The 27,816-nt window shown below is 53.2% G+C and overlaps 1 protein-coding gene across 2 annotated transcripts; it reads right to left on the bottom strand.

Annotated features, from left to right (window-relative positions):
* Window positions 1–24: 24 nt before the first annotated feature.
* On the bottom strand, window positions 25–27,394 carry Pdxk (pyridoxal kinase). Of its 2 annotated transcripts, none has more exons than XM_087598397.1 (11): window positions 19,106–19,325; window positions 15,509–15,563; window positions 13,537–13,641; window positions 12,509–12,592; window positions 10,929–10,975; window positions 9,325–9,410; window positions 8,399–8,444; window positions 7,702–7,813; window positions 6,764–6,900; window positions 5,955–6,021; window positions 25–5,736 (listed from the first exon to the last, which is right to left on the bottom strand). In XM_087598397.1, exons 1-11 carry the CDS (start codon window positions 19,274–19,276, stop codon window positions 5,624–5,626), a joined length of 1,023 nt encoding a protein of 340 aa, XP_087454523.1. In that variant the 5' UTR covers window positions 19,277–19,325; the 3' UTR covers window positions 25–5,623.
* Window positions 27,395–27,816: the final 422 nt, after the last annotated feature.

Raw genomic sequence — 27,816 nt, 5'->3', positions numbered from 1 at the left:
AAAAATTACCACACTTAACAGAACTGCAGTGAAAATATTTATTTGTGGGTAGTCATAGAAGTCAACAGACCAGCACAGAACAGACACAGCTACACAGTGCTCATGTCCACAAACACACTGACAGGGGACAGCACACAGGGCTGGGAGACTTGGGCTAAGACCACCTAAGTCCAGAGCACGCCCCTCCTGCACAGCAGGGATTGTGGGGCCAACTGTGCTTTGCTCTAAAGACCAGGGGCCTCTGGGGAGGTGAGGTCTCTGGGAAGGACTAGCAGGGTCGGGCCAGCCCCACAGTGCAGCCCATTTGACAATTGGTCCAGGTTTGCAACACATGGGTGAGATTCTGACATGCTCAGTGCCAGGAATGGGCAGCTATAAACCAGAGCATTCACGAGTAACAGGTTTCATTCTTCGAGGGCTTTGTTCATGAAGAGTTCACCTCCATGCACAAAACACTGACATCATACCCCCATCATCCAAAAAAAAGGTGTTGGGTGTTTTGTGGGAATCACTCAGGCCTGAGCTTTGAGAGGACATTGCTTCTGCCTTCCTGCTCTGTGAGTTATGAGGGAGAAGGATGTGCTAAGCCTCACGGATGAACGATGTGACAGTGTAGCGCTGAGGCTTCCAGAACACCAGCCCAGGTCACACTAAGGTTGAAGGCACCTCCACCTGCCTGCAAGAGGGTGCGCTTATCCCTGCAAGGCAATGAGGTGCAGGCATGGTTTTACCCAACATCTCAGCCTGCCTTTTTGGGCCTCCTGGCTCTATAGGATGGGCAGTGAGGTATGGCCATGGTTATACCCCAAGGCCTTCTGGGAGCCTCCAAACATGGAAGTCTGAGTAGCAAGCTCTCTCCTGTTTCCACACATCTGTAGCTTGAGGGCAGAGGCAGCCCTAGCTGGCTATTCAAGAGCTGAACAGGGCAGGGTGGAGTGGGGTTCCCATGGCCTTGGGGAGACCTTTTCCACCTGGAATGTGTATCTTATTGCACAAAGACCAGGAACTGCCGGGCAGGGGGTCAGGGAAGGAATGAGGAGATGCTGGCACAGGGGAGCTGACACAGGCAGGGAAGGGAATACAAGGGAGATGCAGACTCTGGCTCTGAGGACATTCTCTGCCTGGCTCAATAGTGGGTAATCTTTAAATTGTGTTTATTCCACCGGAAATTAAAAAAGAAAACAACTGAGGGATAACCTTGTATGTGCTTAAAGACAGAGTCTTCCTACATAGCATAGTGTGACTTTAAAGTCACTAGTCTCCTGCCTCAGCCTCTATGGTACCAGACTGTAGGTATGTGCCACCATATCAGGCATTCCATGTATAGAAGTTTATACTGTTAAATTTAAGATTACTCATTCAATTCTGGTTTTAAGCAAATAAACCCACTAGGGTGCAGGGATGGAAAGATATGACATATAAAAACACTATTTTAAATTAATCTTTGCATGAAAAGTGTCTGCAACAAGAACAAACCAGACTCAACAAAGAAACACACATCCCAAAATGCACTGATATTCATAAACTGTCATTTCTGGCCATGCTGACCAAATAATGGCTTCCTGGGATGTCAGGCAGGACTGGGGACACACTGAGCTCCCACTTACTGTCAGGTGTTACACAATGCCACGTCTGAGTCCTAACATGAAGTTTACACGGTAAAAACCAACCAGCCAAATCTAGCAGGATGATTCCTGTTGAATCTGCTGGTACCAGCATCTGCCTGAACCTGACAGTGCTCCAGCTCCACTGCGCCACCTACTGGTCGATGCTGAGAACACAACTGGAAGAGAGGAGAAACCTCTCTTCTCTGCTTCCACAGGACTGGAAACTGCCAGCCATCTACAGCTGTCACAGAAAGTGTGGAAAAGCAACAAGACTGGCATATGCATGTCCAGCTGCACCTCCATTCCAGGAGGCCTCTCCATCATTCAGGGGACCGGGGAGTGACATTCAGTCAGACCTGCTAGGCCCAGGTTCAACCCTTTACTAACTCTGCTTTCCCTACAGAATCCACAATTCCATTCTACCCTTACACTGCACCTGACCTCCCAGAACTGCCCCTTGTGGGTGGGGACACCCTTTCTTAGCATCCACTGGTGGTTCCTGTGGTCAGCACCCTCCCTTACATGGGCAGACCGGATTTCCAAAGGCTCTCAGTGCAGGTAGCTGCGTGGATGCCTGGAAGGGAGGTGCTCCAGTTGGCAGCTATAAGAAGGGGTACTGGGCTGTGGCACCCACTAGAGGGCACATCCACAAAGCCTGGGTCTGTACCTGTCCACTCAAACTCCAGTGCCCTCTGGTCCAGGTGGATACCCTGCCCCAGAGGAAAGGTTCTTGGAGGGGCAGTGCCAGCCGTGGTTAGGTCAGCCTGTGGTCACTGGGCACCTGAGAACTACGAAAATATGGACTGGTACCACAAGTGAGTGATCCCCCAAAGGGCCACAAGAACCAGAGATCAAAGACAAAATACATTCACTTCTCTTCTCCTCTTTAAAGTGTAAGGTCTGAAGCAATGGGAGCTGGGAACGGTGTCCGGGAGCTGCCCTGGAACACAGCGAGGGCCTCAGCAGTGCTGTGGCCAACCCCCCTCCTTCCAGGGGCCCTGCATCCTCAACAAGGACAGGAGACAGTCTGACCTCTAACAGCCTGTGGGGCACACAGTCCCCTCCTTTCAAATTCCCACTACAGCACAGCAAAGCCCAGACCTCTCCCACTGCAAAATCAATCAAAGTGGGCTCTCGAAAGTTAAAGAAAAGGACACTGTCATTTTTACAATCACGAATATACTGGGAAAGTAAGAGGCCCAGGAATACCTACCAGGAGCAGGCAGTGATGCAAATAGAATCATATGTGGGAATCCCTGTCCAGCAGGTTGAAGGAGATGCTTTGACACAAAATCAAAGTCCCCAACAGGGAGCGGGCAACACGTTATTTCATTACTAAGCTCTGAAAAGGGAAAGTCAAAGCCAGTTGTGATTTGGATACGAGGGAGCCAGACCCTGTGCCTGTTTGCTGGCACAGCAGTGGACAGTTCATTGAAGCCTTACTTCTGCCCAGGGCCTGTGCTCAGGTTCAAAGCACCAGCATCTTCCTCTTAGTCACCTGCCTTGGCCATTCACAAGCCTCTGCTTCTGTCCTGTTAGCTCCAAAGCAGATAGGAAAAGTGAGACCAAAAAGTCCAGTGTTTTAGAGGAAGTTCTCATGGGGAGGGGGTGCGCAGAACTCACCCAGCTATGTTAGCAAGACAGGGTCCTCCCCAACCCCATCAGCTGGGCTACAGGAAAAGGGCTAAGCATTTCCTGGTGTGGTTGCACATTTAGCCGGGTACACATAAAACTGCCACACAGAGTTCCATTGTCTCAGAGGAACAATCGTTCCAATGGAGCAGTTGTTCCACTGTCTCTCACACAGGCTATCCCCAGCCCCATGCCTGCCCTTAACCTGTGATGCCTTTTTTTTTCCAAATTGCTCTCCTCTTATTGTCTTGAGACTAGGTCTCTCCTCATCGAAACTCAGATCACCAATACGAATGCACTCGCTGGCAGGTGAGCCCAGGAAAATTCCTGTTTCCTCCTCCCTACTGCCCCGCACAGCCACACCTGGTGGGGATTGAACTCAGGTCCTTGTGTTTGGGTAGCAACCACTCTGCCAGCTGAGCCACCTCTCCAGTCCCATCTCAACACTTGCCAAGAAAAGGGAAGTTTCCCGAGTTGCTGGCAAGGTGGTACTCTCTGCTCTCTGAGAGGTAGTGATGGGCTTTTTTCTGTTAAGCCTTGGGGGAATGAGGCTGGTCCTCACGTTTAAGATACTGACTCTGGTTTCCTTTTTCTTGGGGATCAGAGGTGTCACCTTGGCACCAGCCTTGGACACATGGCAGGCTTCCTGCCCATACCGGACAGTACTGGGGTACTATTGCTCAAGGTCATTTTTTCAATCACATTTGAATTAAATTGATTAATTGAATTAAATTACATTTAAAATACGTGTGTGTGTGTGTGTGTGTGTGTGTGAGAGAGAGAGAGAGAGAGAGAGAGAGAGAGAGAGAGAGAGAGAGATTTATAGAAACCAGTTCCCTGCTTCCTTCAAAGTTGTAAGGCTTATTGTATCCACAGGCACCTTCACCTGCTGATCTGTCTCACAGCCTGGGACTAGAAACACGGGGAGCTCACATTATGGAGCTGGTTCAGGTCCACCTGGACCAGCATCTCCTCTACCTGGGGTACTTTAATAGGGGAAGGGGTGTGGCAGCCTGACACTCAGAGGTCCATGAGACCCTATGCTTCTAGGGGAGGGCACAATGTCCTCTCCACCTCCTCCTGCCTCCCAGTTCTCCTTAGGCTGTGGCTTCCCAGAAGATACATGTCTCAAGGGCTGAGGTGCAGGGATGTGGGTGTGGACCGAAAGATCATGAAAGTCATGGATGGAATGCTCAAAGTCACAGCCATGACTATGGACCCTAAACTCCGGGAAGTAGAGCCAGGAAATTCACCCTTGGCACGAGGAAACAGAAAAAGTCACAGTATGGGAACCAAGAGCTGCCCCTGCACGCACAATACCCTATGCTCTGAACAGGAGCAGAACTTCCAAGGAGGCAGGGAGCCAGCTGGCTTCACATAAGGCCCTCTTGGCCCTCAGCATAAGCGGGGCACAGAAATGGGAGTGAGGGGGAGGGAGGGAGATCAGATTTTAACTATGCCACCAGGGGCAGGGGCCATCTCTGCCTCTCCTTCCCTGTCTGTGCAAACCCCTGTGCAGCAATGCACTGTCCCCAGCAGCATGTGGCAGGGACACTGCCAGCTGACAGTCCTGCAGGGCTGGGTGAGTGCCCACAAGAGCCCAGTGTGGCAAACTTCCCTCAACCTCCAAGCTGCCCGGCGCTCAGCAGCTCAGCCCTATGTTGGTCCGTTTCCTAGAGTTTGCTCCTGAGTTCCAGGAGGCCCTGCAGATAACCTGGGAAGCTCACAGATCCCCGGGAATGTTCTGCTACATTAAAAGGTCCCTGTCACAGTCACCACGTGCCTGTGAGCCTACGTAGCCACACATGGGGCCATGAAAGCTTCCCACACAGTCCCACAGCTGCATAAGTGACATTCGGGGACACCCGAAGGGCAGCAGAGACACAGAGAAACTAATGCAGGAACAAGGGAAAGACCAGAATGGCGATGAAGATATTTGGCCTAATTCTCCCGATGCCAACGGTGAAGACCTAACCCAATTTTAGAGTCAGTGCCCACACAGGCAGAGTCTTTGCACAATCATGGATTGTGTATCCACAAGGGCAATGGCAGTCAGTAGCCTACAGAAGGGTCCAGAGGCAGCAGGCTCCCCTCCTCCACCTACCTTCCACATACCCATGAGTCAACATGAGGCAGTCAGAGGCCCAGAGCCTTTAGGGAAGGGGCCATGGGTCTGAATCACACATTTCGATGACGCCTTTGTCATTTTTTAAAAAAATAGCGCGTTGGCACATTTTCAGGACAGAGACGGTCTGAGACCCGACTCTCAGGGAGGAACACAATGTCAAGTTTCATCATGGCTCTAAGGCAGACTTTACAGCTTTTCACAGGGATGGAGACGGACACCTCAGCTCGGTGTGTGTCAGGGTGAGTGTGCACGGCCCTCACAGCACCGTGGCCTGCACGACGATCTCAGGGTCCTCGATGTCCTTCCTGCTCTGCACCATTCTCAGCTCCAGCTGAGCCGGGCTGGGCTTCTGTCCTTCTCCTGCTTCGGCTGCAGAACACAGGGAAGATCAGAGCAGGTGCGGTGGAACCTGAGACACCCTTCCTCCTCCCACAGTTCTGAGGTCCTGCTTCAGGAGGGGCTCCACACTGCCCCCTGCTGCCTCCCCTCTAACAGGCAGCAGGAGACAGAGGCTGGGAGGCAGAGCTTCCCCCTCCCTCTTGCCCACCTCCAGGGGCCACAATGGAAGGCAGAGCACTGACAGGTACCTTTTGCACACCGGATGGTCCTCTGCAGGACATGCTGCATGGCAGACACCGTTTTCTCACAGGCCACCTGTGGAGAGGACAGAGACACAGGTGACCCACCTGCTTAGCATCTCTATATTGAACACATCCTCAAGTACCAGCTCCCTCAGTCACCAGGGAGCTGGCCTCACTGTCCCTCACACCCACACTGCGGCTGGGCCCCCACTGGGCTGACTGCAGGACGGCCCTCCACAGAGATGCCTGATTTTTAGTGGTCGTGCTCAAAGAAGAAATGAGAAAGAAATTAGATTGAGAGATCTCAATCTCTACCTTCAATCCAATCATTTGTTCTCTCAGTGTTAGGAGGTAAAACTATGGAGATAAAGGGTGCACACAAGAGAACCCACAAACTAGCAAAGACCAGCTACAGAAGTGGCTCCTGGGTCACCAAGGAGGCACCCAAAAGCCTTCATGAGCCCAGGATTTTTGGTTGACTGTTGTGTGAGTTTTAATTTTTACCCTTTAATTTTTTTACAGTCTGAGCGTCAAAACCCAGGTCTCGTGTATCCAGAGCTACTCCATGATCTCCCTGGGTTGCAACTTTAAATCCAAGCCCCAGAGGCTGTTTCAGTGTCACCACTTCCCAAACACGGGAGGCATCGCTACAGACTTGACAAGAGCGGCTTCTGAGCCCAGGACCAACTTTACCTTCCCAAAGACCCTTGGCTAAGGCCCATGCCCAGTAACCTGAACCTCTCTCTCACAGTGAGAACCACAGTGCACTCTCTCCCCAGAGGGAATTGTGGGGAGGAGCAACAAGTACAACTGACCTTGAGGTTGTCTGGGTGTTTGTGTGTCCACGCCAGAAGCATGGCAGCGAAGAGGTCCCCGGTGCCCACGAAGACGGCATCCACCTTGCGCATCTCCATCCGGATGCGCTGGGTCACTGTGGAGCCATCAGGCTTCCCTGGGGGAGGACATAAGCAAGGTCACTGGGTCTGGGACTTCTCAGATGGACAAGGGTCAGAACCTGTCAACCCAACGTGTCCCCGCTTCTCTGAAGTGACAGGAAGGTCAACAATGCCTTTCCTTCAGATATCACATAGACAGGGTGTGGCATCCTTCAGTAGCTCTGGGACTCATGTGGACCATCATGACCACCCCCCATTGCCCCCACTATCCCAAGGGAGACTGAAACACTGGTCCCTTAGAAGATAAAGCCAGCACGGTGTTACACACTCAGTGTGCCAGGAACCGCCTGGATGCACTGTTTGTGTGCGTCTATGTGCATGTGTGCGACACACAAGCATTCAGATACACATCCCTACACCCTTCTGCATCCAGAATGCTCACTGGAGACAATGGGTGTGAACTTGGGGTTCCTGTCAGCCTGTGGCCCAGCTCCCTGCACTGTAACACTGTTTGTCCGACTAATTAAGGTGCTGCATGTATGAACAGTCAGCACAGCACAGCACAGCAGGCGTGGGAACTTGCCAATTCGGGCACTGCATGGATATCCAGTGAGTGGGGATGGGTGAGTTTGCTCATGTCCCCAGTACCCCACCCAGCCCCAGCTGGCTCCACAGAGGCCCGTCCTGAACCTGCCTTCTGTCTGTCTGACTCTCCTCAGGGGCAAGAGGAACTAGCCCCTGGTTGACCGTGCATAATCTTCCTAGTGAGTCCCAAGCATCCTCTGAAACCTGAATGCCATGGGCTCCGTAAACAAATGGGCCCAGGAGACTGGGGGAGCAGGTGGGACAGGACTTACTCATCCTCTGGCTTCCCAGAGCCATCAGGTAGTCGCTGCCCTTTGGGGAGGGCAGGTCAGAGCTGGTGATGACCACAGTGTCAGGACCCATGCGGTGCAACACATCCATCACCTGTCAGCAGCAAGGGAGAGAGTGTCAGCACAGCCACACACCGTGGCTTTTCCTGTCAGTCAAGCTTCCTAAGGGGACAGGGGGACAGGCCCTGGGAGGCCACTGCCCTCTCTGCAATGACAGATCCAGCAGCCAGGCATGACCAGGACCCTTGATGGGCTTCCAGAGAAACATTGCAGACCCATGGCCAAGCCTGTGCTCAGCCACTTTCAACCAGACCATTGGGAACGGACAGTGTAGAGTATGAGGAAGCGCGGGTCCCCACCCCAACTCCTTAGGACCTGGGAAGGTAATGATATCCACCAATGAGGAGCAAGCTTCTGTCCTCGCTGGCTTGTCGGGTTTTTTGATTCATTGTGTCATATTGTATATTACTGGCTGACGTGACCAGGCAGCCACAGGTCACAGAGAGGGCCACATGGTGGACTGAGTACAGAGCTGACAGAGGCATCGGTCAGTGACAAGGGCAGGGAGTTTGTCACACCCAATGTCAGAGCTCAGTGTCCCTCAGGTAATCATCCCTTCCTGAAGATGGGTGGGTGTCTCCTTCCCCGGGCATTAGGACGTGTGTGAAGCTCTCCTTACCGCAAATGCTTCTTCTTGGCTGTGGATTTTTCTGCCACTCAGCAACCTGGAACACAGACAGAAGTGAGCCAGACCCTACAATACAGCCATCCTGACCCCTGACCTACATCCTCCACAGACAGCCATCATAGCATCTACTGGCTTAGCGTGGGAAGTGTGTGATTTAGAAATCCATTACATGGTGAGGTTCCAAACTGTGGTGATCCCTAAAGAGGACAGTAGTCAAAATCAATACCTATAACACCTTGACTTCCACCACAGCTCAGTCAGGTAACCCATGTTCTCGGAACTGTGAGGGTCCCGTCAAGCAATGCTCACAACCTGCCTGCCACAAATGACTGGCAGCACAGAGCCCTCCCTCGCTTGGGAAGAACTCAGGCCTGGGACCCTCAGCTGCTCAGTCTAACAGCACCCACCCATGGGTGCATACAGGGCTCGCAGGACCCTGCTCACAGAGCAGAGAGGCCTGTACCCAGCCAGTCTGGGTAACTGGCAGTTTTTCTGGAAGCTGGCTCTTTAGCTAGGCAGGGCCATGTGCTCTGTGCTCTGAGCACTGAGAGAGATCTGTGCCCTGCAGCTCCACCTGAGCTTCCCAGACACATCAGCCCTCAGCTGGTCATGTCCAACCTCCTCTATCTCTCCTTGGAGCATCTCTCCAGCAGGAAGGTACTGTGGGCCAACAGGTTCATGGACAAGAGCCAGAGGGATAGAGTGACCGTCATTCCCTAGAGGCAATGGGAACCACAGAAGGTCCAGGTTTACAGGCAAGGGTCACATGATCAGTATAGTGCAGGCCAGGCTTCCTAAGGGCCACCCAGGGGCCTGAGGGGGCAGATGGGGGGCTGCCATGGCACGTGTGAGGACAGGCCCTGGGCTCTGCAGGGCTCCCTGGGGCATCTGGTCCTTCTGGCCACGTGGTTACTTACTCAGCCTCAAACTGGTTGGGAGTGATGATGTCGGCCATGGGTACCACTTTCTCCCTGTACACGGGAAGCAGGTCCTGGGGAACGTACTGGAGAACACGGGAGACAAAGGAGGAGGCTCACTCACACGGACGGAGCCCAGCGGAGGATCCATCCCAAAGCCCAAAGCCGGAGGGAAGACCTGGCATTGCCACCGTGAGGAATACACAACTGAGGGCTTGCAGATCCGAGTTGGGGGTGACAGGGACAGAGAAGGGTGTCACCAAGCAAGAGAAGGGCCTGGGGCAGGGGGGGAAGGCCTCAGCTCACCAGAACAAAGAAGGGAGGGAAGGAGATAGGGGGCTAAGACACAGGACCACACAGGATGACTTAGGCGACACCAGGCCCTCAGGCCATGCCAGATGAGACTGGGGTCCACCTGGCTCTGGTGGCCTGAGTCTTGGGGTGTCTCATCTCCACGTATGACATACCTATGAGCCCACCAAGTCCTGGTCCTCTCATGGTTGATTTAAGTTATCCATGAAGAATTCCACAGAACAGTATTTCTCTTCCCCACCCCATATGATTTCTTACCCCATAGTCAGGCTGGCCTAGAACTCACAGCAATCCTGTTCCCTTCCACGTCCTGGGATTACAGGCGTGACTCACCAAGGTCAGCTCAGAGCTGTCTTTAACTGTTTCTTATTAACTCCATGCTGGGAATGGACCCAGGGCCTGTGCCTGCTGGGCAAGCATGGTCTATACCTCCAAGCTCCTTTATAAAAATTAGGATTCGGGCTGGCCTCAAGCTTCACTCTTCCTGCCTCGGCTCCCAGGTAACTAGAATTACAGATGTCCGCTGTCTGGTTCCTGACATCCAAGTCCCACACGACACAGAAATAACTGTCTGCTGCCATGATTCTTAACAGCATTTGTGTGAGGTCCAGGGTTCCAATCTCTGGCCTTCCAGTTAACATGGAGGTCCAAAGTCCTACCCAGATGGACACCCACTGGCTGGCCCAAACTGGTAAAGAGCTAATGATACCACAGGGCAACCCCTAGACTCGGGACTGACCATGGAATCAAGAGTTCTTACATAATGTGTTTGAGTACTAGCCCATCTCAGTGCCAGAGTATGTGAGAGGCTATGGGCTTGAACCCCAACATGTCTCCTCTGGAGAGAGGAATATAGTCCTGCAGTTAAGGGTAAATGGCTAGGGGGCTGGGGATTTAGCTCAGTGGTAGAGCGCTTGCCTAGGAAGCGCAAGGCCCTGGGTTCGGTCCCCAGCTCCGAAAAAAAAGAACCAAAAAAAAAAAAAAAAAAAAAAAAAAAAGGTAAATGGCTAGCTGTCTCCCCTGCTAGAGTCTGCAATTAAGTGTTCAGGGAGAAACATCTACAACAGGAGAAACTCGTAGGATATTCCCTTTGGTGTCCACACCGGAAGGTTTACTAAACAGCTTGCCCACAGGCCATCTATGACTGCCATGGGACATGTGGACAGCCTATGCAGGCACAGACCGTACACACCTGCCTGTAGGGTGACCACACTGGTTTACCTGGAAGGGGACCCTCACTTGGCTCAAAGCAGATGACAGACCACATTAACAGCGGTTTTGCGTCCACTCACCATGGAGCCTTCTCCGTTCCACTTGTCGCCCATCACAGGGTCGCACACTGTGGAGGACAGAACATCTGGTCAGCAGCTGCTGTGGCTCCCAATGGCAGACATACACAGCTTTCTTCATTTTGCTTTTTGAGACAGGGTCTCAGTGCGTAGCCCAGGATAGCCTTAGACCCACAGTCTGCCTGCCTCAGCCTCCCACATAACTGAGAATGAGGGCATGCGCACACCGTGCCCAGTTCCACAACCAACTTTTTCTCCTGACTGACAGGCAGTTTTCCATAGTGACTGGCCTACCTCACATTCATTCACATCAGCAGTGCAGGGCTTCGAGCTCCCCACATCCTCCCAACACTTGCTGCCTCTATTTTGTTGCTGCTTTTGTGTGTGTTTATACACTATCCCGGATGGTGCAGCTTATTTGGTATGTACGAGTGTGTGACTGCATGTATGTCCATCTATACGGACATGGATATACATGCAGCCCGTGTGCAGATGCCCAGCAGGTCAGAGAAGAGCATGAGATCACCTGCCACGGGATTTACGGGCAGCTGTGAGCCACCAGCGTAGGTACTTGGAACTGAACTCTGGGCATCTGCAAGAGAAGTGTGTGCTCTGGTCGGATGACACATTCTCATTTTGTCCTGGCTGACTTTGAATTCACTATGTTGCTGGGATGACCCTGAACCTCTGACCCTCTGAGAACTGATATTACAGGCATAGTCCTCCACATGCAGTGTCTGTGGTCCTGGGGACCGAGCTCGGGGCTTCATGTATGCTGGGCAAACACTTTACCAACCGAGCCCCATCCCTAGTCAATTAAAAAAATATTAGTGCACAGGGTTACACAAGAACAATGTGTCCCCTAGAAACTTGCACTTTCTGCCAAGACAATTAGGTCCTTGGGGTCCCATCAATTCTCCATTGTTCACTCCTTTGTCTCAAGAACACATTACCTCAGGTCACCTGGACTGGCATCGTGCCCTCCCCCTGACCTGGCTGAGTCTCACAGCATTGTCCCAGGTTCCAGCACATTGCCTTTGGGCCTTGGTCCAACTGCATGGACAGAGCAATGGGCTATTGGCCCTCAGGGGCAGGTCCACTGTGCACATCTGGGAGACTGGTACTCAGGGTCTAGCCTTGGACTATGAGTCTGGTAACGCTGTGTCTGCACCATGTGGCACACAGACCCAGAGAAGCCTGGCAGGCAGGCCAGTGCGCCGCCCCCCCCCCCCGAAGGCTATGCAGACAAACAAGACATGATGTACCCACCTAGTCACCACCCCCCTCCCGCCCCCGACACCTTTTGCCCTGCCTGAGGTATTAACACTACCTTAACCTCTTTAAGAGCAAACCTCTCCCATCTTGGGCACTTGAGGCCTTCATCCATAATTAACCTCTCCTCATGCCCCCCATGTGAAACCCTAGGGTCACCCTGAAAACCTTCCCAATCCTCCTGATGAGTTAGCCACAGGCCTCTCCTTCGAGGTCTCTGTGTCAAGTAAGTAAGGCTAGGCAGTAAGGGAGGTGGCCAGAGGACAGGAGTGTTCTCCTCCCTAATAGAAGGAGCATGACAGGATACTAACCGTACACGAGTCGAGAGTTCTGTTGCTTCAGCTCCTGCACGATATCCACCACCATGCCCAGGAAGGACTTGTCTCTCGTGTAACCTTGGGAGGAAAAATCCAGGTTAAAGTTCTTAAAACAGGACACACTGACCCCCCTCCACCATCTGCTGTTACAAGCACCATGAAATCAAGTCATGCCTCTGTATAGGGACAGGCTAGACCCTGTGGCTAAGGAAAAGGTGTGCACACATGGACTCCAGGTAAGTGACAGGTGACTGAACTTTTTCAAGACATATCTTTCCAAAAAAAAAAATAATAATTGCTTGGTATGTATGCATGGGTGCGCATGAGTCCTCAGAAGTCAGGAGACACCGTCAGAACTCCTGGAGAGGGAGCCACCTCTCTAGAGATGGGAATGTAAATTCATAAAATATACAATTAAGGGGCTGGAGAGATGGCTCAGTGGTTAGAGCCCCGACTGCTCTTCCGGAGGTCCTGAGTTCAAGTCCCAGCAACCACATGGCGGCTCACAACTATCTGTAATGGGATCTGATGCCCTCTTCTGGTGTGTCCAAGAACAGCGACAGTGTGCTCATATAATTATAATAATAAATAAATCTTTTAATTCTCAGCAGCTAACATGACAGATCCCAACCGCCTATAACCCTTGCTGTGGTACTGTGTTCAGTTGTGTAAACATGGACACACACTTGCATCCCTACCCATCACACGCACGCGCGCGCACAAACACACACACACACACACACACACACACACACACACACACACACACACGCACAAACTAAAAGATTAGTAGTAAATACAACAAGAAACCTAGCAGGAATCTGGACCTATCCCTGTCACTGCAGCATTCCAACACCCTCCCTCCTCTCTCCCAGGATGCCACTCAGATGTGTTGGTGCCTAAGGTACACCACTACCTTCCAGAAGGAAGGCTGGAACCAGGAAAGAGCCCAGGGAGGTGAATCAGGTCTATCCCTGTCACCGCAGGATGGGGACCCTTCCCTGGGGTCCAGGGACACTCACCAGTGAGCACGTAGTCATACTTGTTGACGTTGTTTGCCTTGAGACCTTCGTACAGCGCATGCAGCTCCTGGGACGTCAGCACCTGGCCCTTCCAGTGGGCATAGCCTGCAGGAAGAAAACGCGATAAGTGTGGATGGGGGAGCCCAGGCTTCCCTGGTGGCCATCTCAGCTGACAACAGCCACCTCCCCTCCTTGAGGAAAGCCAGTGAGCTGGTCTTCTGAGGGCTGGCCTTAGCCCCAGATGGATGCTCTGGGTCCAGTACCTCAGAGGGATCCCAATACCCAAAGCCACCCTGTTCCTATACTGTGGGGGATGAACACTGGTCTCCCCCTTCCCAAGCCTGGTTTCTATCAACTCAGTCCAGGGCAGGAGAGACCCGGTGTCCCGGAAGATGGGACGTGGATAGGAACTCGTGGCCACACAGCTGTTTGTTTCTCTATTCATCAGGGCATCTCAGGACAGCCCGCCCAATCCCTACCCCTGAGCCCAGTCTGCCTCCCAGTCTCCTCTATGTGTTTCTCACCACCAAAGCCAACTTGCTGGGTCACTGTCACCTGACACCCCTAGCAGGTAAGGGCCCACCCTGTCCCCTCCCACTCTTTCTGTCTGGCTCTCCCATAAACAAATTAAATCACTACCCAAACAACTCATGGGTCAAATCCTAGCAAGAGACAAGCATGAACAGGTTTGGCCCAGACATATGCCCTTCTGCCTGCAGTGGCCAGGACCCCAGGCCTCTGGGACCCTTCTTGAGATGCAGGACACCTGGGCACTCACTATACAGAAATACAGATGCCAGGTGGGGCCAACCACTGAACTCTGAATTTCACCAATGTAGCTTTGTGTCCCTTCAGCATCTCCAGCCTTCCAGGTATACACACAGCCTCTAAGGGACTCAGGTGTTTTCAGTGCCTATGGAGCACCAGATGGAGCACAGATCACCGTGATCCCCCACAGCATGGCGGTGATCCCACCCAGAAGGATGGAGATCCCACACAGCACGCTCCTCAGAACTGAACTCAGCCCTACTGTTCACACTCCGAGCCATCTCAATTAAACACACATAACAGTGCCCAAAGCAGCAGTGAGAGTCAAGGGGGGCCATGCAGTTCACTGGTGGCCCTGGGCCATCTGGGACTTCAAAGGCATGGGCACTGGTACTGAGCAGCCTCCAACATGGAGGCCCACTGTCAGCTCCTATCTTCCCTCCCCGTTTAAAACCCATTGCACTCAGAAATGTGTAAAAATCCTCTGAGCCTTTACCTCCTGCTGGTGACCAGCTGGGCTGCTCTGGGACACTCTGAGCTCCCAAAGTCCTCTTTGTGTCCAGAACACTGTCAGGACAGGCACTATGAAACACCCAAGTGGCTTTGTTCTCTTGCCAGCACAGAGAACAAGGAGAGCTACAGTCACCATGGACTCCAGAGGCCACAGGTCAGGGCTGTGGGGAGCACACTCTTGCCTCAAACAATTCAAGGGGCTTCCAAGGACAGTTCCCTTTAGCAATAAGCAGTGCTGTCTTTGGGTGTCCAGAACAAGACGCACGCACGCACGCACGCACGCACGCATGCACACACGCACACACGCTCCTCCCCTGTTGCTGGTACTGAGCCACATGGGGCTCTCCCATGCACAAGGTAGTGCCATAGTGGACACAAGCAAGCAGGCCACCAGCAGACCACAGGGGGACACAGGGGCCCTCGCTGGGACCTACCTGTTCAGCTCCCCTACCACAGGGGAGGTGGTATGAATGCCAGCTTAGCAGAGGGGGGGAAGCTGAGGTAGAGAGAGGTTTTCCTACCTGGCAGCTCCAGAACAGTGGGTGTGCAAATCAGCACGGTGTGACGGTACACCCTGTACAGAGTGACCCTTCTGGGATCCATCCCCCTCCCCACCTCAAGGAGTGGCAGCTACTCCCCCAGGGCCAGGTTACAGGCCACCCTCCCCAGGACGACCATCTTGAAATCCTACCTGTGTGGTTTGAAAACTGCACAGAGTTCACGGCATCAACCTCAAATCCCAAAACCTGCAGGACAAGCAGAAGAGTGTGTGACAGTGCCTGTCTGTGACCCCTAGAACCCAGAGCTGGGGTCCCCTCCACAGCTAGAGTCCCAACTTGAGGAGGGTAACAGAGGAGAGAGACCAGCCAGGTGGCAGGAGGGCCACAGGGTGGGAACAGAAGGCTCTGCCCAAGTCAGCCAGATGTTTGCACTTCAGGGCCACACATGCTTGACCATGGGTCATTTATTCAGTTACTCAGGGAAATTGCCCAAAAGGCCAGGGTAGAGACACGCCTCCCCCTTGCTTGCATGCATTGAAGGATTCATGGAGCATCCCTGAGGGCTCACTGGTGGTCAAAGAGAGCCCCTGCAAGCAGCTGTCTGTCCAGATTAGGGAACAGGGCCATGTCAGTTTCCAAACCACCACCCCTGAGGGTGTAGGACCCAGACCCAGCTGGGCAGGTCAACTCAACCAGCCTCTACCACACCAGCCAGCCAGAAAACTCTTCCTCCTTCCCTGTCAACCAGAGAAAGAAGGTCTCAGGTCAGGGCTGAGCTCCCCAAGAGCAACCTCATTAGAGCAGCTTGCGGCTCTGAATGCCCTCTCTTAGCTCCAGATGGGACCAATGAGCCTCCTGAGACACTGGGCAGAGACTGAGGCTCCATGTGGGGAGTTTCATCCTCAGAACATAGAGCAGCTCACTAAACCAACCAAGTTGTGGACCTCAGAGTCTACCTAAAGCTATCGCTGAGTGCAAAGGCCTTTTATTTTAAAGGAAGAGGCCATGCTGTTGCATTTATACAGTCAATAAAGTGCTCTCCATGTGAGCAGGAGGACCTGACTTCAATCTCTGCGATACACATTAAGAAGTCCTAGTTTGGGGGTTGGGGATCTAGCTCAGTGGTAGAGCGCTTTTGACTAGCAAGCGCAAGGCCCTGGGTTCGGTCCCCAGCTCCGAAAAAAAGAAAAGAAAAAAAGAAGTCATAGTTTGTGCTTCCGTGGTGCCTCACACCCTCGGTCCCAACCTTTGGGAGGCAGAGGCAAGGACAGATCTGAGTTCAAAGCCAGCCTGGTCCACCAAGAGACTTCCAGGATAGCCAGAGCTACACAGAGATACCCTGTCTTGGAAAACAAGAGCAAAACTAACAAGCCTAGTGTGGCAGCGTTGGCCCACAATTCCAGTGCTGGGAAGGATGCCTGGGGCTCTGTGGCCAACCAGCCTAGCCCAATTGGTGAATTTCAGGCCAGTCAGAGGCCTTGTCTCAAAAAACAAGGAGGGGGGGTTGGGGATTTAGCTCAGTGGTAGAGTGCTTCCCTAGCAAAGGCAAGGCTCTGGGTTCGGTCCCCAGCTCTGAAAAAAAAAAGCAAAAAAACAAACAAACAAACAAAAAAAAAACAAAAAAACAAAAAAAAAAAAACAAAAACAAAAAAAAAAAACAAGGAGGGGACTAGGGAGAGGGTTCAGCAGTTAGGGGTGCTTGCAAGCTGGGTAATCACGGGGACCCGAGTTTAGATGCCAGCACTTAGTGTAAGAAGCCAGGCCATCTGTACACACTTGTCACCAACTCCAGCTCCTTGGGGGATTCAGCCAGGGTCGCTGGGCTTGCTGGCTTCCAATTTAGCTAAGAAAGCATTTTCTCCAGGTTCAGGGAGACCCTGCCTCACAGGAACAGGTGGGGAGGGAGAGAAGGGGAGACTCCGGGAGACTCTTCTGGATTCTTTGATCATGCAATCAAGTGAGTGTACATGCACAGACACCTGGCTATGTTACATTCTCAGACACCAATGAGTCAACCAATCCCTTTTAAGGGTAAAGAGATGGAGAGTTACACTCAGTGCTGACCTCTGGGGCTCTCCCCATGCACACAGATGCCTGCTCAAATAGGGACCCCCTCCTCCACACAAATTGAACCGAAAGGGGCGAAGTTCTGTCTAGAGGGCCCAGACAAACCAGAAGCCACCTTTCCAGGCATGCCCTGTGTCGTGCAGAGCCAGAGAGCCTGTTTCTCCTGCTGCCTCTTCTACTTCGCTGCCTCCTCACATTTAGTATCTCCCTTTCTCCCTCCACCCCCCACTCCCCACACACATATACCATTCCCCATTCATCAGGTAACCAGGGTTCCCCTTAGACCTGGTTCCCATCCCCCAAGACAAGTCTCACCCCAAATCCACTCTATACCAGTGCCGGGGTCACTGAACAAGACCCTAAGGAAACACACCCCATAATGTAGATGCCACCAATAGAAGGGCCAAGAAGAGGGCCGGCCAGGGTGTGGAAGCCAAGGGCCCAGGATGAGGAGGAACTGGCCCAGTAGCCACGACTCTGCTGGTAAACAGAGAGACAGGACCCATCAGAGTCCAGAGCGACAGAGGTCAAGCATATGAAAGCCTCCTAAGACCTTTGCCAGAACTTCAGAGTAAACAGAGAGCTGAGTGAGGACTTCCCCCACCAGAACTCCAGGACCCACGAACAAAGAAGCCCCGTGAATCTGACCCGTGACAGCAGAGGGAAGAGATGGCAGTGACCATGGAGTGGCAGAAAACAGGACCCTTCATAGCACACCTTTAAAACCCCGGACCTGGGCTAGAGAGATGGCTCAGTGGTTAAGAGCACTGACTGCTCTTCCAGAGGTCCTGAGTTCAATTCCCAGCAACCACATGGTGGCTCACAACCATCTATTATGGGATCCGATGCCCTCTTCTGGTATGTATGAAGACAGCTACAGTATACTCGTATATAATAAATAAATCTAAAAAAAAAAACAAAAAAACCCGGACTTGCCACTGAACTGAGAACAGGACCCCTGTTGAAGGAATCAGAGAAAGGACTGGAAGAGCTTGAAGGGGCTCGAGACCCCATATGAACAACAATGCCAAGCAACCAGAGCTTCCAGGGACTAAGCCACTACCTAAAGACTATACATGGACTGACCCTGGACTCTGACCTCATAGGTAGCAATGAATATCCTAGTAAGAGCACCAATGGAAGGGGAAGCCCTTGGTCCTGCTAAGACTGAACTCCCAGTGAACGTGATTGTTGGGGGGAGGGTGGTAATGGGGGGAGGGGAAGCCATATAGTAGGAGAGGGGGAGGGGGAGGGGCTAGGGGGATGTTGGCCTGGAAACCGGGAAGGAGAATAACAATCGAAATGTAAATAAGAAATACCCAAGTTAATAAAGATAAAAAAAAAAAAAAAAAAAAAAAAAAACAACACCCCGGACCTGGGGTTGGTGGGATGGCTCAGTGGTTAAGAACACTGGCTTCCCTTCTTCCTGAGTTCAATTCCCAGCATCCACATAGTGGCTCATTACCACCTATACCTATAGACAGAGCATCTCTGTATTTAAAATACGTTAAGTAAATAAATTACAAAAACCAAAAAACTACAGTGTTTAAAGGGCACTGACTGCTCTTCCAGAGAGGACCCAGCATGCACCTGACGGGTAGCTCACAGCTGTCCACAACTCCTAGATCGGACACTCTAACATGGACATACAAGCACCAATGTGCGAAAGGAAAACAAAATAACAACCCCTGACCCTTCTGATACGAAGTGGCCTGGCTCACCTGCAGAACTTCCCGGACAAGGCAAGACAAGCCCAAGGGACAGCAAAACAGGGCACGAAGAATGAGAGACCAGGAGACAGAGCAACAGATATAAGAGACAAACCCTGGGAGGCACCAGGAAAATGACTGCCCTGGAGTGGTAAGGGGCGGGGTTCTGGGTGCTGGCAACATGCCACTCTCGGGGTGGTGGCGTTTGCCTTGTGCTAAGTCACCGAGCTCAAGGGCTTACGGTTTGCATCCAGAAACCCATCTGAGACTAAAGCCAGTATTCACCAGAGCAGCTCGGCAGAAATTAGCGGTGGTTTTAACCCAGAAATGTAAAAATGGCACTTCGCAAGACTCGTTTGCCTATTCCAGACTTCTGTGCACCGATATAGCTGTCAGCGTCTCAAATCCCTTAAAACTCTAATCCACTGTGATGGGCCAGGCTGGGAGCGTTGATGGCATGGGTCCCGAAATACCTGCCAAGCTATCTTTCCCCGCTCCTTCTGCCTGTGCTGATAATTAATCCTTCGGAGCGGGCACAGGAATCTGAAAGAGAACTGACTATTTTCTGCTCCGGAATGATGGCTCCCAGCCACTATGGCAGCATTTCCGTTTCAAATAAATGACTGTCAAAAGTGGTGGGTCAGTATTTCATGCATTTGTTGCAACATTTCCAGAATCCGTCTCCCAGAGTGCATATGCAAAGCTGGCCTTCCTCAGCTGAGAAGGCAAGGACAGGGGCCTTGCTACCAGGTGAGGACTCTTCCTGTCAGCTCAGATCCATCCCCTGTGACTTGAGAGCTCACTTCCCTGCAAAGTAGTCCATTTTGCTTGAGTACTTCCAATGTAGCCCAGGCTGGCCCCAAACTCAGAGATCCGCCTGCCTCTGCCTCCGTAGCAATGTATCAAAACCTGAAGGGATTCTGGAGGGTCTGGCTTCCTCCACATCTCCATGGACTCTGACCTCATTCACCCAGCGAGCCTCCAACACCAAATTCACATCCACTACAGAAGGCATGAATGTCTCAGCAGAGATGCATACTAGAAAAAGCGCCTACTATTACAAAACTCAGAAGACCCAGCTCTAGCAGATGTAGAAGGTCTGGTTGACCTTGTAAGCCAACGAGGACTAATGCTGGAGAAACAATGGCACTGAGAGACAGCAGCTCTGGTTACCACAGCTGCCCGAGGTGCTGCTCCTCGGGGTCTGCCCCTCGGGGTCTGCCTCTCAGGATGTCCAGCAGGAGGCAGGGCTTCCAGACCTGCTGATGGATGAGGTTGGGGGCTGAGCAAACTGGACAGCATCGTTCTGTGGAGAAGCTTCAGGCTGTCCCCTGGGGTAAAGCACCCCACCAGAGCCTGTTATACTTCCTCCCTCCCACTATCGTAGCCACCAATGCCCCCAGAGGAGTGCAAGAGGTACCCAAGAAAGTGAAAAATCAAAACACAAGGGAAGCTTGTCTTTCCTGCTTCCTGCTGCCCAAGGCCGCCAGACCAGGCTCCTCCCCCTATCCCTCTTGTAACCCTCAGACCCAGCCCCGGCCTGCCTGCCCCGCCCCCTCTTCCCCTCTCCCCGTTTCGAGCAGTGACGTGTGTTGTGCTGGGGTGGCTGTCGTGGGCAGGTTGCGCACATCCCAGGGGCCCCTTGCTCGCCTCCACTACTGCATCACCAAGCCTCCAGCAAAGAGGCTCAGACAGCCTGAAGCCTCACAGCCAGATGTGGCTCATTTAGAGCAACGACTCAGCTAATCTCTTCCAAGGGAGGCAGAGCTGCTCAACACAGCAGGAGCCCGGTGAGCTCTGGAATATTCCAGTGTGGTTCTTCCACAGGCATCTAGAGACAGGGAGGAGGGGGCAGGCCGAGCCTCACAGGTGTTTCCAGCCCCGGACACCCAGTCCCAGGCTGATGTGAGGCTTAAACCTCTTTCACAGACGGGAATCGGCAAGCAGGCTGGGCAAGCATCTTGTGACTGTTATCACCCTGAGCATTCTAACAGTCAAAGGTCACACATGCCTTCCTGTCTCCCACCACTGGTCTCTGATCAGCCTTCTGATTCAGCCAAACCACCCTCTCTGCTCTCCGTGGTGAACTGCCACAGGACAGCTTGCATCACACACACAGCATCTCCCCTCCTACCTGGCTTACACTCCAGGTCCTACACCCACCCCCAGCCTGGCTCCCAGCACTCGCTGACAGAATTACAGTGCTAGTCAGGCATAGCCAGGGACCCTGTGTAACTGCTCAGGTCTGCCTGTGTTGGGCTGCAGTGAAGCCCTAAGGGCGGGGGACTGTGCTGAGCTCATTGTGGTATCCTCAGACTGACCTTGTCAGCATGCGATGCTCCCAGGTCACTCTGAGACTCGGTAACCCAAATATATGTTCTGGATGGTCACTGAGAAGCAAGCAGGTCAAGAGATGTCCTACCACTTCCTTGTCTGCCAGCTGGCCAGTTCTCAAATCCAGCTCAGCTGGGGGTGGCTGGGGGCTGCCAAAACCGCATTCCTGACCCCAGAGGAGTTGCTCAATATGGCCTTAGCTCACCCCTGGAGGCCACTGCCTCAAAACCGCCCCTGCTCTGGTCTAGGGACACTCTACAAAGGGTAGGGACACTCTACAAAGGGCGTGCGTGCACACTGCCCCCAGGATGAGCTTCCCTTCATGGCTTAGAGTAAGTAGTAGGCTCCCACCCATGGGACCTCACAACCACTCATAGCAACCGGCCTCTGTGTAGGCCATGCCTTGTCTGCCTCAGCGCTGTCCTCGGTTAAGCTTCCCGAGGGACTGCTTTTCCAGGAGGGAATTGAGGGTAAGAAGACAGGGCAGGAGAGGCATCTCCAGCTGACTCCTCTGTCACAGCCACAAAACTCAGAAGACCACAGCTACCTGCAGAGCTTGAGGACCCTGCTTCTCCCTCCTTTACAAAGGGACATCTTGACATCAAATATGCAGCCTTTCTCTAAGACCCTAAACTTGACCATTTTCAGATTGCTCTGAAGGCAGGGTGCAGTCTTCTCTGAAAGAACATGGAATAGAGACATGACCCCCCACACACACACATAAAAAAACATGAGCTGGGGGAAAAGAGAGAGGTGGGGGGGGTGAGGGTGGGGGGCTGAAGAGTGGACTCAGTGGTTAAGAGCACTTGTTATTCTTGCAAAGGACCAAGGCTGGATTCCCGGCACCCACACTGAGCCTCGCCACTTCCTCAGGCACCAAGCAAGCATGTGAGGAGCAGAGATATACATGCATGCAAAGCTCACACAAAATAAAATAAGTCTTAAAAAAAAGAGAACGTGGGGTTGGGGTTTTAGCTCAGTGGTAGAGCACTTGCCTAGGAAGCGCAAGGCCCTGGGTTCGATCCCCAGCTCCGAAGGAAAAAAAAAAAAAAAAAAGAACCAAAAAAAAAGAGAACGTGTCAAATCATCGTGCCAGGAAGACGGCAGACACTGACTCAGGAAGCCCACAGCACATATGTGTGCAGTCCTGTGTGTGCTCACATATATACACATACACACCCTTGAGACACTGAAGCCATTGGAGCTTCCCTCTGGCCTTTTGCAGGAGGAAGTGGGCTGGAGGTATAGCTGGGGTATTTATTCATGTATGAGAAAGGCCCCAGGCTCAACCCCCAGGGGCATTTAACAAGGATATTGGGAAGCCGGGCATGGTGACATACATTGTGAATCCCCACGCTAGAGGCAGATGATCTGTGATTTTCAGGTCAGCCAGACCTTCATGAGACATTGTTTTAAAAGGGAGGGAAGAGAGGACTAAGCAGAGCTCAGTGCAGGCACGAGCTTGTTAACACTCCCAAGGCCCTGGGCTCAGTCCTTAGAACCACAGAAAACTAGGAAGCAAGACTAGGTTGTGCCTAGTAGATGGGAGGAGGCAACAAGATACACTTAATAAACCCTTCCTTTCCCTTCCCTTCCCTGCCCACCCTGCAGGCAGGAAGCCCCCTCTTCCCAGGCACTCTCCTGAGGCACAGCTGAGGGAGAAAGGGTTAGGCAGGAGACCAGGAGCCTGTCCCCACTGTCCCTTTCTTTACCCTCTTCCTGCCCTGCAAACCTTGAATTATCCACCTGGTGGACACCTCCTGTGTCTCTGGCCATGTGAAACCCTTGCCCACTATAGTCTGGCCTGGGGCCAGAAGCAGAAATGAACACAGGGGCAAGGTTCTGCTGCCTCCTTGGAGGGGTTGTTTATCCCCTGCCTGTGGGAGACTGGAAGGGTTGAACCAGGGACACTGGGAGCTCTGGGGAGCCAGGGGTGATGGTCCAGGTGTGAGAGTCTGTGACCCAGGGCAGAAGCTAGAAAGGGCTCCCCAGTCACAGGCACAAGTCAGGTCCAGCACCAGGGACTTTAGAAGCCCTGGTGGGGCTGGAGAGATGGCTCAGCGGTTAAGAGCACTGACTGCTCTTCCAGAGGTCCTGAGTTCAATTCCCAGCAGCTACATGGTGACTCATGGTGGCTCACAACCATCTGTAATGGGACCTGATGCCCTCTTCTGGTGTGTCCGAAGATAGCTACAGTGTACTCATATACATTAAAATTAAAAAAGAGAAGTCTTCATTAACAGCTTGGTGCAGGTCTGCAGGGGAGCCCCAGAAACCTCCCCAGCCATTCCTCTGGTATGAAGGGACAGTCACCTGATGCTGCAACTTGTGGACATCTGGGTCAGTCCCAGGGACGACTCCTCAGCCGAGAGGCCTTCTAGGATTAGCACTGGGACAAATTTCAGGGTTCCAGCCCAAGACTACATCCTCTCTTTCTAGCCCTGCTTCCCCATATTCAGGAATATGAGTGAGAGCTGCACTCCAGGTTGCATAGTAAGAATCCACACACATGGGTTGGGGATTTAGCTCAGTGGTAGAGCGCTTGCCTAGCAAGTGCAAGGCCCTGGGTTCGGTCCCCAGCTCCAAAAAAAAGAAAAAAAAAGAATCCACACACATCCGGTGTCCAGCAAGCACAGCTCTGGACCTGGGGGTGCTCCTCTTGAAACAGCTGCTCAAAGGCTGGACAGTGCTGGCCCCAGGTCACCACAGATTCTGCCAGCGCCAGCCCCATTATGCTCACTGAGAGGCTCTCCATGCTGGAGTGTCTCCCTCCTCCATCTCTGCTGCTTCTCCCTACCCAGGGCTGCACAGGTGTCGTCCGCAGACCCTTAAGCACCCCAAGAAACAGAAGAGCCCCCTCCCCTGCTGCACCTCTCATAGGTTGCACAGCAGAGCTGACCCTCGATGTGGGGCTTGCAGGAGTTGACCCTGAGGGCACGAGCACGGGAGACCTGGTCCTGAGTCTTATCTGCTGGACAGTGGAGTGCATGAGGGAGAGATACTGAGGTGGTGTGAACACATTTGGCCCCCAGAGACTCATGTTTCAATGATTGGCCCACAGGAAGTGGCACAGGAGGTGTGGCACTTTTGGAATAAATGTGGCCTTGTTGGAACAAATGTGTCATTGAGTATGTGGGCTTTGAGGTCTCCTAGTGTTCAAGCTCCACCCAGCGCAGGAGAGCCTCCTCCTGGCTGCCTGAGGAACAGTCTCCTTCTGCTGCCTTTGAATCAAGATGTAGAACTCTCAGCTCCTTCTTCAGTACCAAGTCTGTCTGCCTGGATGCTGCCATGCCCCACCTTGATGATAATGGACTGACCCTCTGAACCTGTAAGCCAGCCCCAATGAAATGTTTTCTAAGGGTTGCCTTGGTCATGGCCCTTCAACATCAATGAAACCCTACCTAAGGCAGGTAGCCTCCTCCCATCCCTCATCCCTTGCCATCCATGGCAGGCCTATTCCCTATCACTCACAGGCTATGACACTCAGGACAGTGGGCCGGGCAGCAGGGCTGAGATGGCTCTGATTGCTGGGGTTGGAGGTGAGCCATCCCAAGTGCAGAAGAGTTAGCCACACCCTCACCTTCTCCACTCTAGGAGAGCTAGCCCTGCACCGCTCTCCTGGGTAGCACAATAGAGCCATCCCTGAAGGCAGGAGAGCCCTGCTCCGTGCTGGCTGCTCTAATGGATGGGCCAGCCAAGGCAGGGCAAGATAGCTCACCTCAGTGCTGTGGGTATAGTGGGCTGACCAGCTTAGATTCCTGTCAGGCCCAGATCCCAGACTTTGAATTGGCCCTGCCCCAGCATCTACCCCATTGGTGAACTGCTGGAGTATGTGAAGGAGCTGGTCCTACAGATCCAAAAACCGCAGGATCCCCATGACACAGGGCCACAATAGGAAACCTGAGGGGAGCTGCCCCAGTGAGATTCCAGTACTGATGGTATAGCAGACACCAGAGGCCCTGTACCAGACTGACTCATTGCATTTGCAAGCAAAGAACTGTGGACATAAGGATATATACTGTGGGACACACTGCAGCTTCCACAACAAGATCCCCCCCCCTTTTTTTGTTCCACTGTTGCGGAGTGGAAGGATTGAGGTTGGGTACAGAGGGAGGGAGAGATGGGGGGGATTGGGGTGCATGATGTGTGATATTCACAAAGAGCCAAGGGAAGGAGAAGGGGGAATGAGGAAAAGAGGGGGGGGTCTCCTCCCTTGAGCAGTTAGAACCCCATCCTGAATAAGGACACTGAGCCCTAGGTACAGTCTAGAGGACAGAGGACCAGGGGACCCAGAGACAGTATGCTAGGTGAAGGAAAAGCACTAGCAAGTGGGAGAGGCAAACACAGGACACGGGGCCTCAGAGGCCTGCACACCTCTGCCCAAGGTGAGAACAATGGTTAAGAACAGAAGCATCAAACTGGTGCATTCTGGGTAGAACAAGAATGGGTGGGGCTGGGGATTTAGCTCAGTGGTAGAGCGCTTACCTAGGAAGCGCAAGGCCCTGGGTTCGATCCCCAGCTCCGAAAAAAAGAACCAAAAAAAAAAAAAAAAAAAAAAAAAAGAATGGGTATACAAGGCAACGTGGGTGAAGCATGGCTTATCAACCAGCAAGGGCTCAAACACTGAGGAACTGCCCTTGCCTATGGACTTTGATCTCCTATGCTGTTCAGTAACAATTCCTCTATTTTGCCCCGCAAGCATGCCTGATTCATCAGGACAGCCCTTGATTGTCCCTAGATGCCCTCTGGCCACCTGTCTTCCTTCTGGGTCCTTCCTGCAGGTCCACAGTAACCAGCTGCCCCATCCTAACATCTCCCAGGAGTCAGTATAGTGGCTGGACATGAGCAGAAGGGGAGTGGGGACTTGCCACCTTGTTCAGTGACCAGCCACAAAGGTACATGGCAGCAGGAGGCCACCACCTGGCTGGCCATGCCAGCCCAATCTTTCCGCTGAACCGGCCAGGCAAGGAAGTGCCACCAGTCAGCCTGACATTACCTCTGGCCCCCATTCCAATGCCCACTGCACCCTGGTTGCCTCCAAGGGCGACCAGTCACAAGCAGGAAGCGCCATCTGACAGAAATGATCAGAGACAGCCCCATTCGTTACACACCTCACAGGAGAGGCTCTGGGAAAACCGCAAGGCTCCAGCCCTTCTAACAAGTTGCTTCCAAAGCCAAACTCAGCAAACTGTGCTGTCTCTTAGGAATAGAAAAAGCGTGCGGGAGGTGCAAGGAGGTTCCAGCCCTATCTTTAAGTGGATGACAGACCACCCCAAGAGTTATCAGCGGACCCAAGCGTGGCCCAGCCTCCTCCTTGGTTCAAGCACACAGGATAAGCAGAGGCAGAACCTGGATTTCAGCAGAGAGTGAGCAATCACTAGCCAATGTGTCTACCAAGAAAGAGGCTGTCCGCGCTCCCCCTGGAAGGATCCTCCCAGCTCAGCATTTCAACGCTTCGGGAAGCCCCCGCCCACTGCTGCCCAGGCAGCCGGAAGCAACAGAGACCCTCAGAGACTACCGTGTGCGCCACAGCCGGGCAGGGGGTTTCGTGCCACCTGCATCACCCCACTGTAAGCAATACAGGGCACTCCACGCCCCCGGCCTGCGTGCACTAGGATCTGTCCGCAGCGCGCCCAGGGCGCGATCGGAACCCAAGGCTGGCGGCAGAGGGCCAAGGTCATTAATCGGAAAAGGCCAAGCAGAGAACCCGCAGACCCGCAAGAGAGCAGCCTGGACGGGTTACATAAGCAGTGAAGCGCGTACCTGCAGAGGGAACATGGCCGCTCTGTTGCCCACGTAGCCGCGGACAACATGGCTCTGGATGGAGAGCACCCGGCATTCGCCCTCCATGCCGGGAAGACCGTAGTGGCGCGTAGTCCAGGTCGTGTCAAGGGCTGGGGCTGCTCAGACTGCCGGATTGCTCTCTGCTCCCGGTGCTTTAAGCACGCGCAGGCGCTGGGTTTGGACCTTCTGCCCGCCTCCTCTGACCTCAACCGGCGGGCTGCTAACCCGCGAGTCCCGCGCGGCGAGGGGCGGGCTGAAGGCGGTGCCGCGCGCAGGCTCCGCCCCTCCGGGAAAAGGGACCCGGGGAATCCAGCCCAGGATCTCTGCGCTGCAGCACGTGGGCGCACAGCCCCTTTGCAGACCTTCCTCCCGTTCACACTCCCCAGCACGGTTCTTTCCTTACAACCCGTTCTCCCACTCCTTGATCCGCGGCGCTGATCTACCCAGGGGTGGCACACCCGGGAGCTGCTGTCCAAAGAGTTCCCACTGAGCTTCAGGGCCTGAAGACACTCAGAGATCAGTAGGACCCCTCCAGCCACGCGGCCTGCGCGGAATCCCGGACCCAGTAGCGCGCACAGGCATCTGATCTCAGGCTGCCCCTGAAT

The sequence above is a fragment of the Rattus norvegicus genome, chromosome 20, assembly GCF_021556685.1.
Source record: "Rattus norvegicus strain SHRSP/BbbUtx chromosome 20, alternate assembly SHRSP_T2T, whole genome shotgun sequence".
Lineage (NCBI taxonomy): Eukaryota > Metazoa > Chordata > Mammalia > Rodentia > Muridae > Rattus > Rattus norvegicus.
Note: the sequence above shows the minus strand (reverse complement) of the source record. Positions and strands in the feature narration are given on the sequence as shown.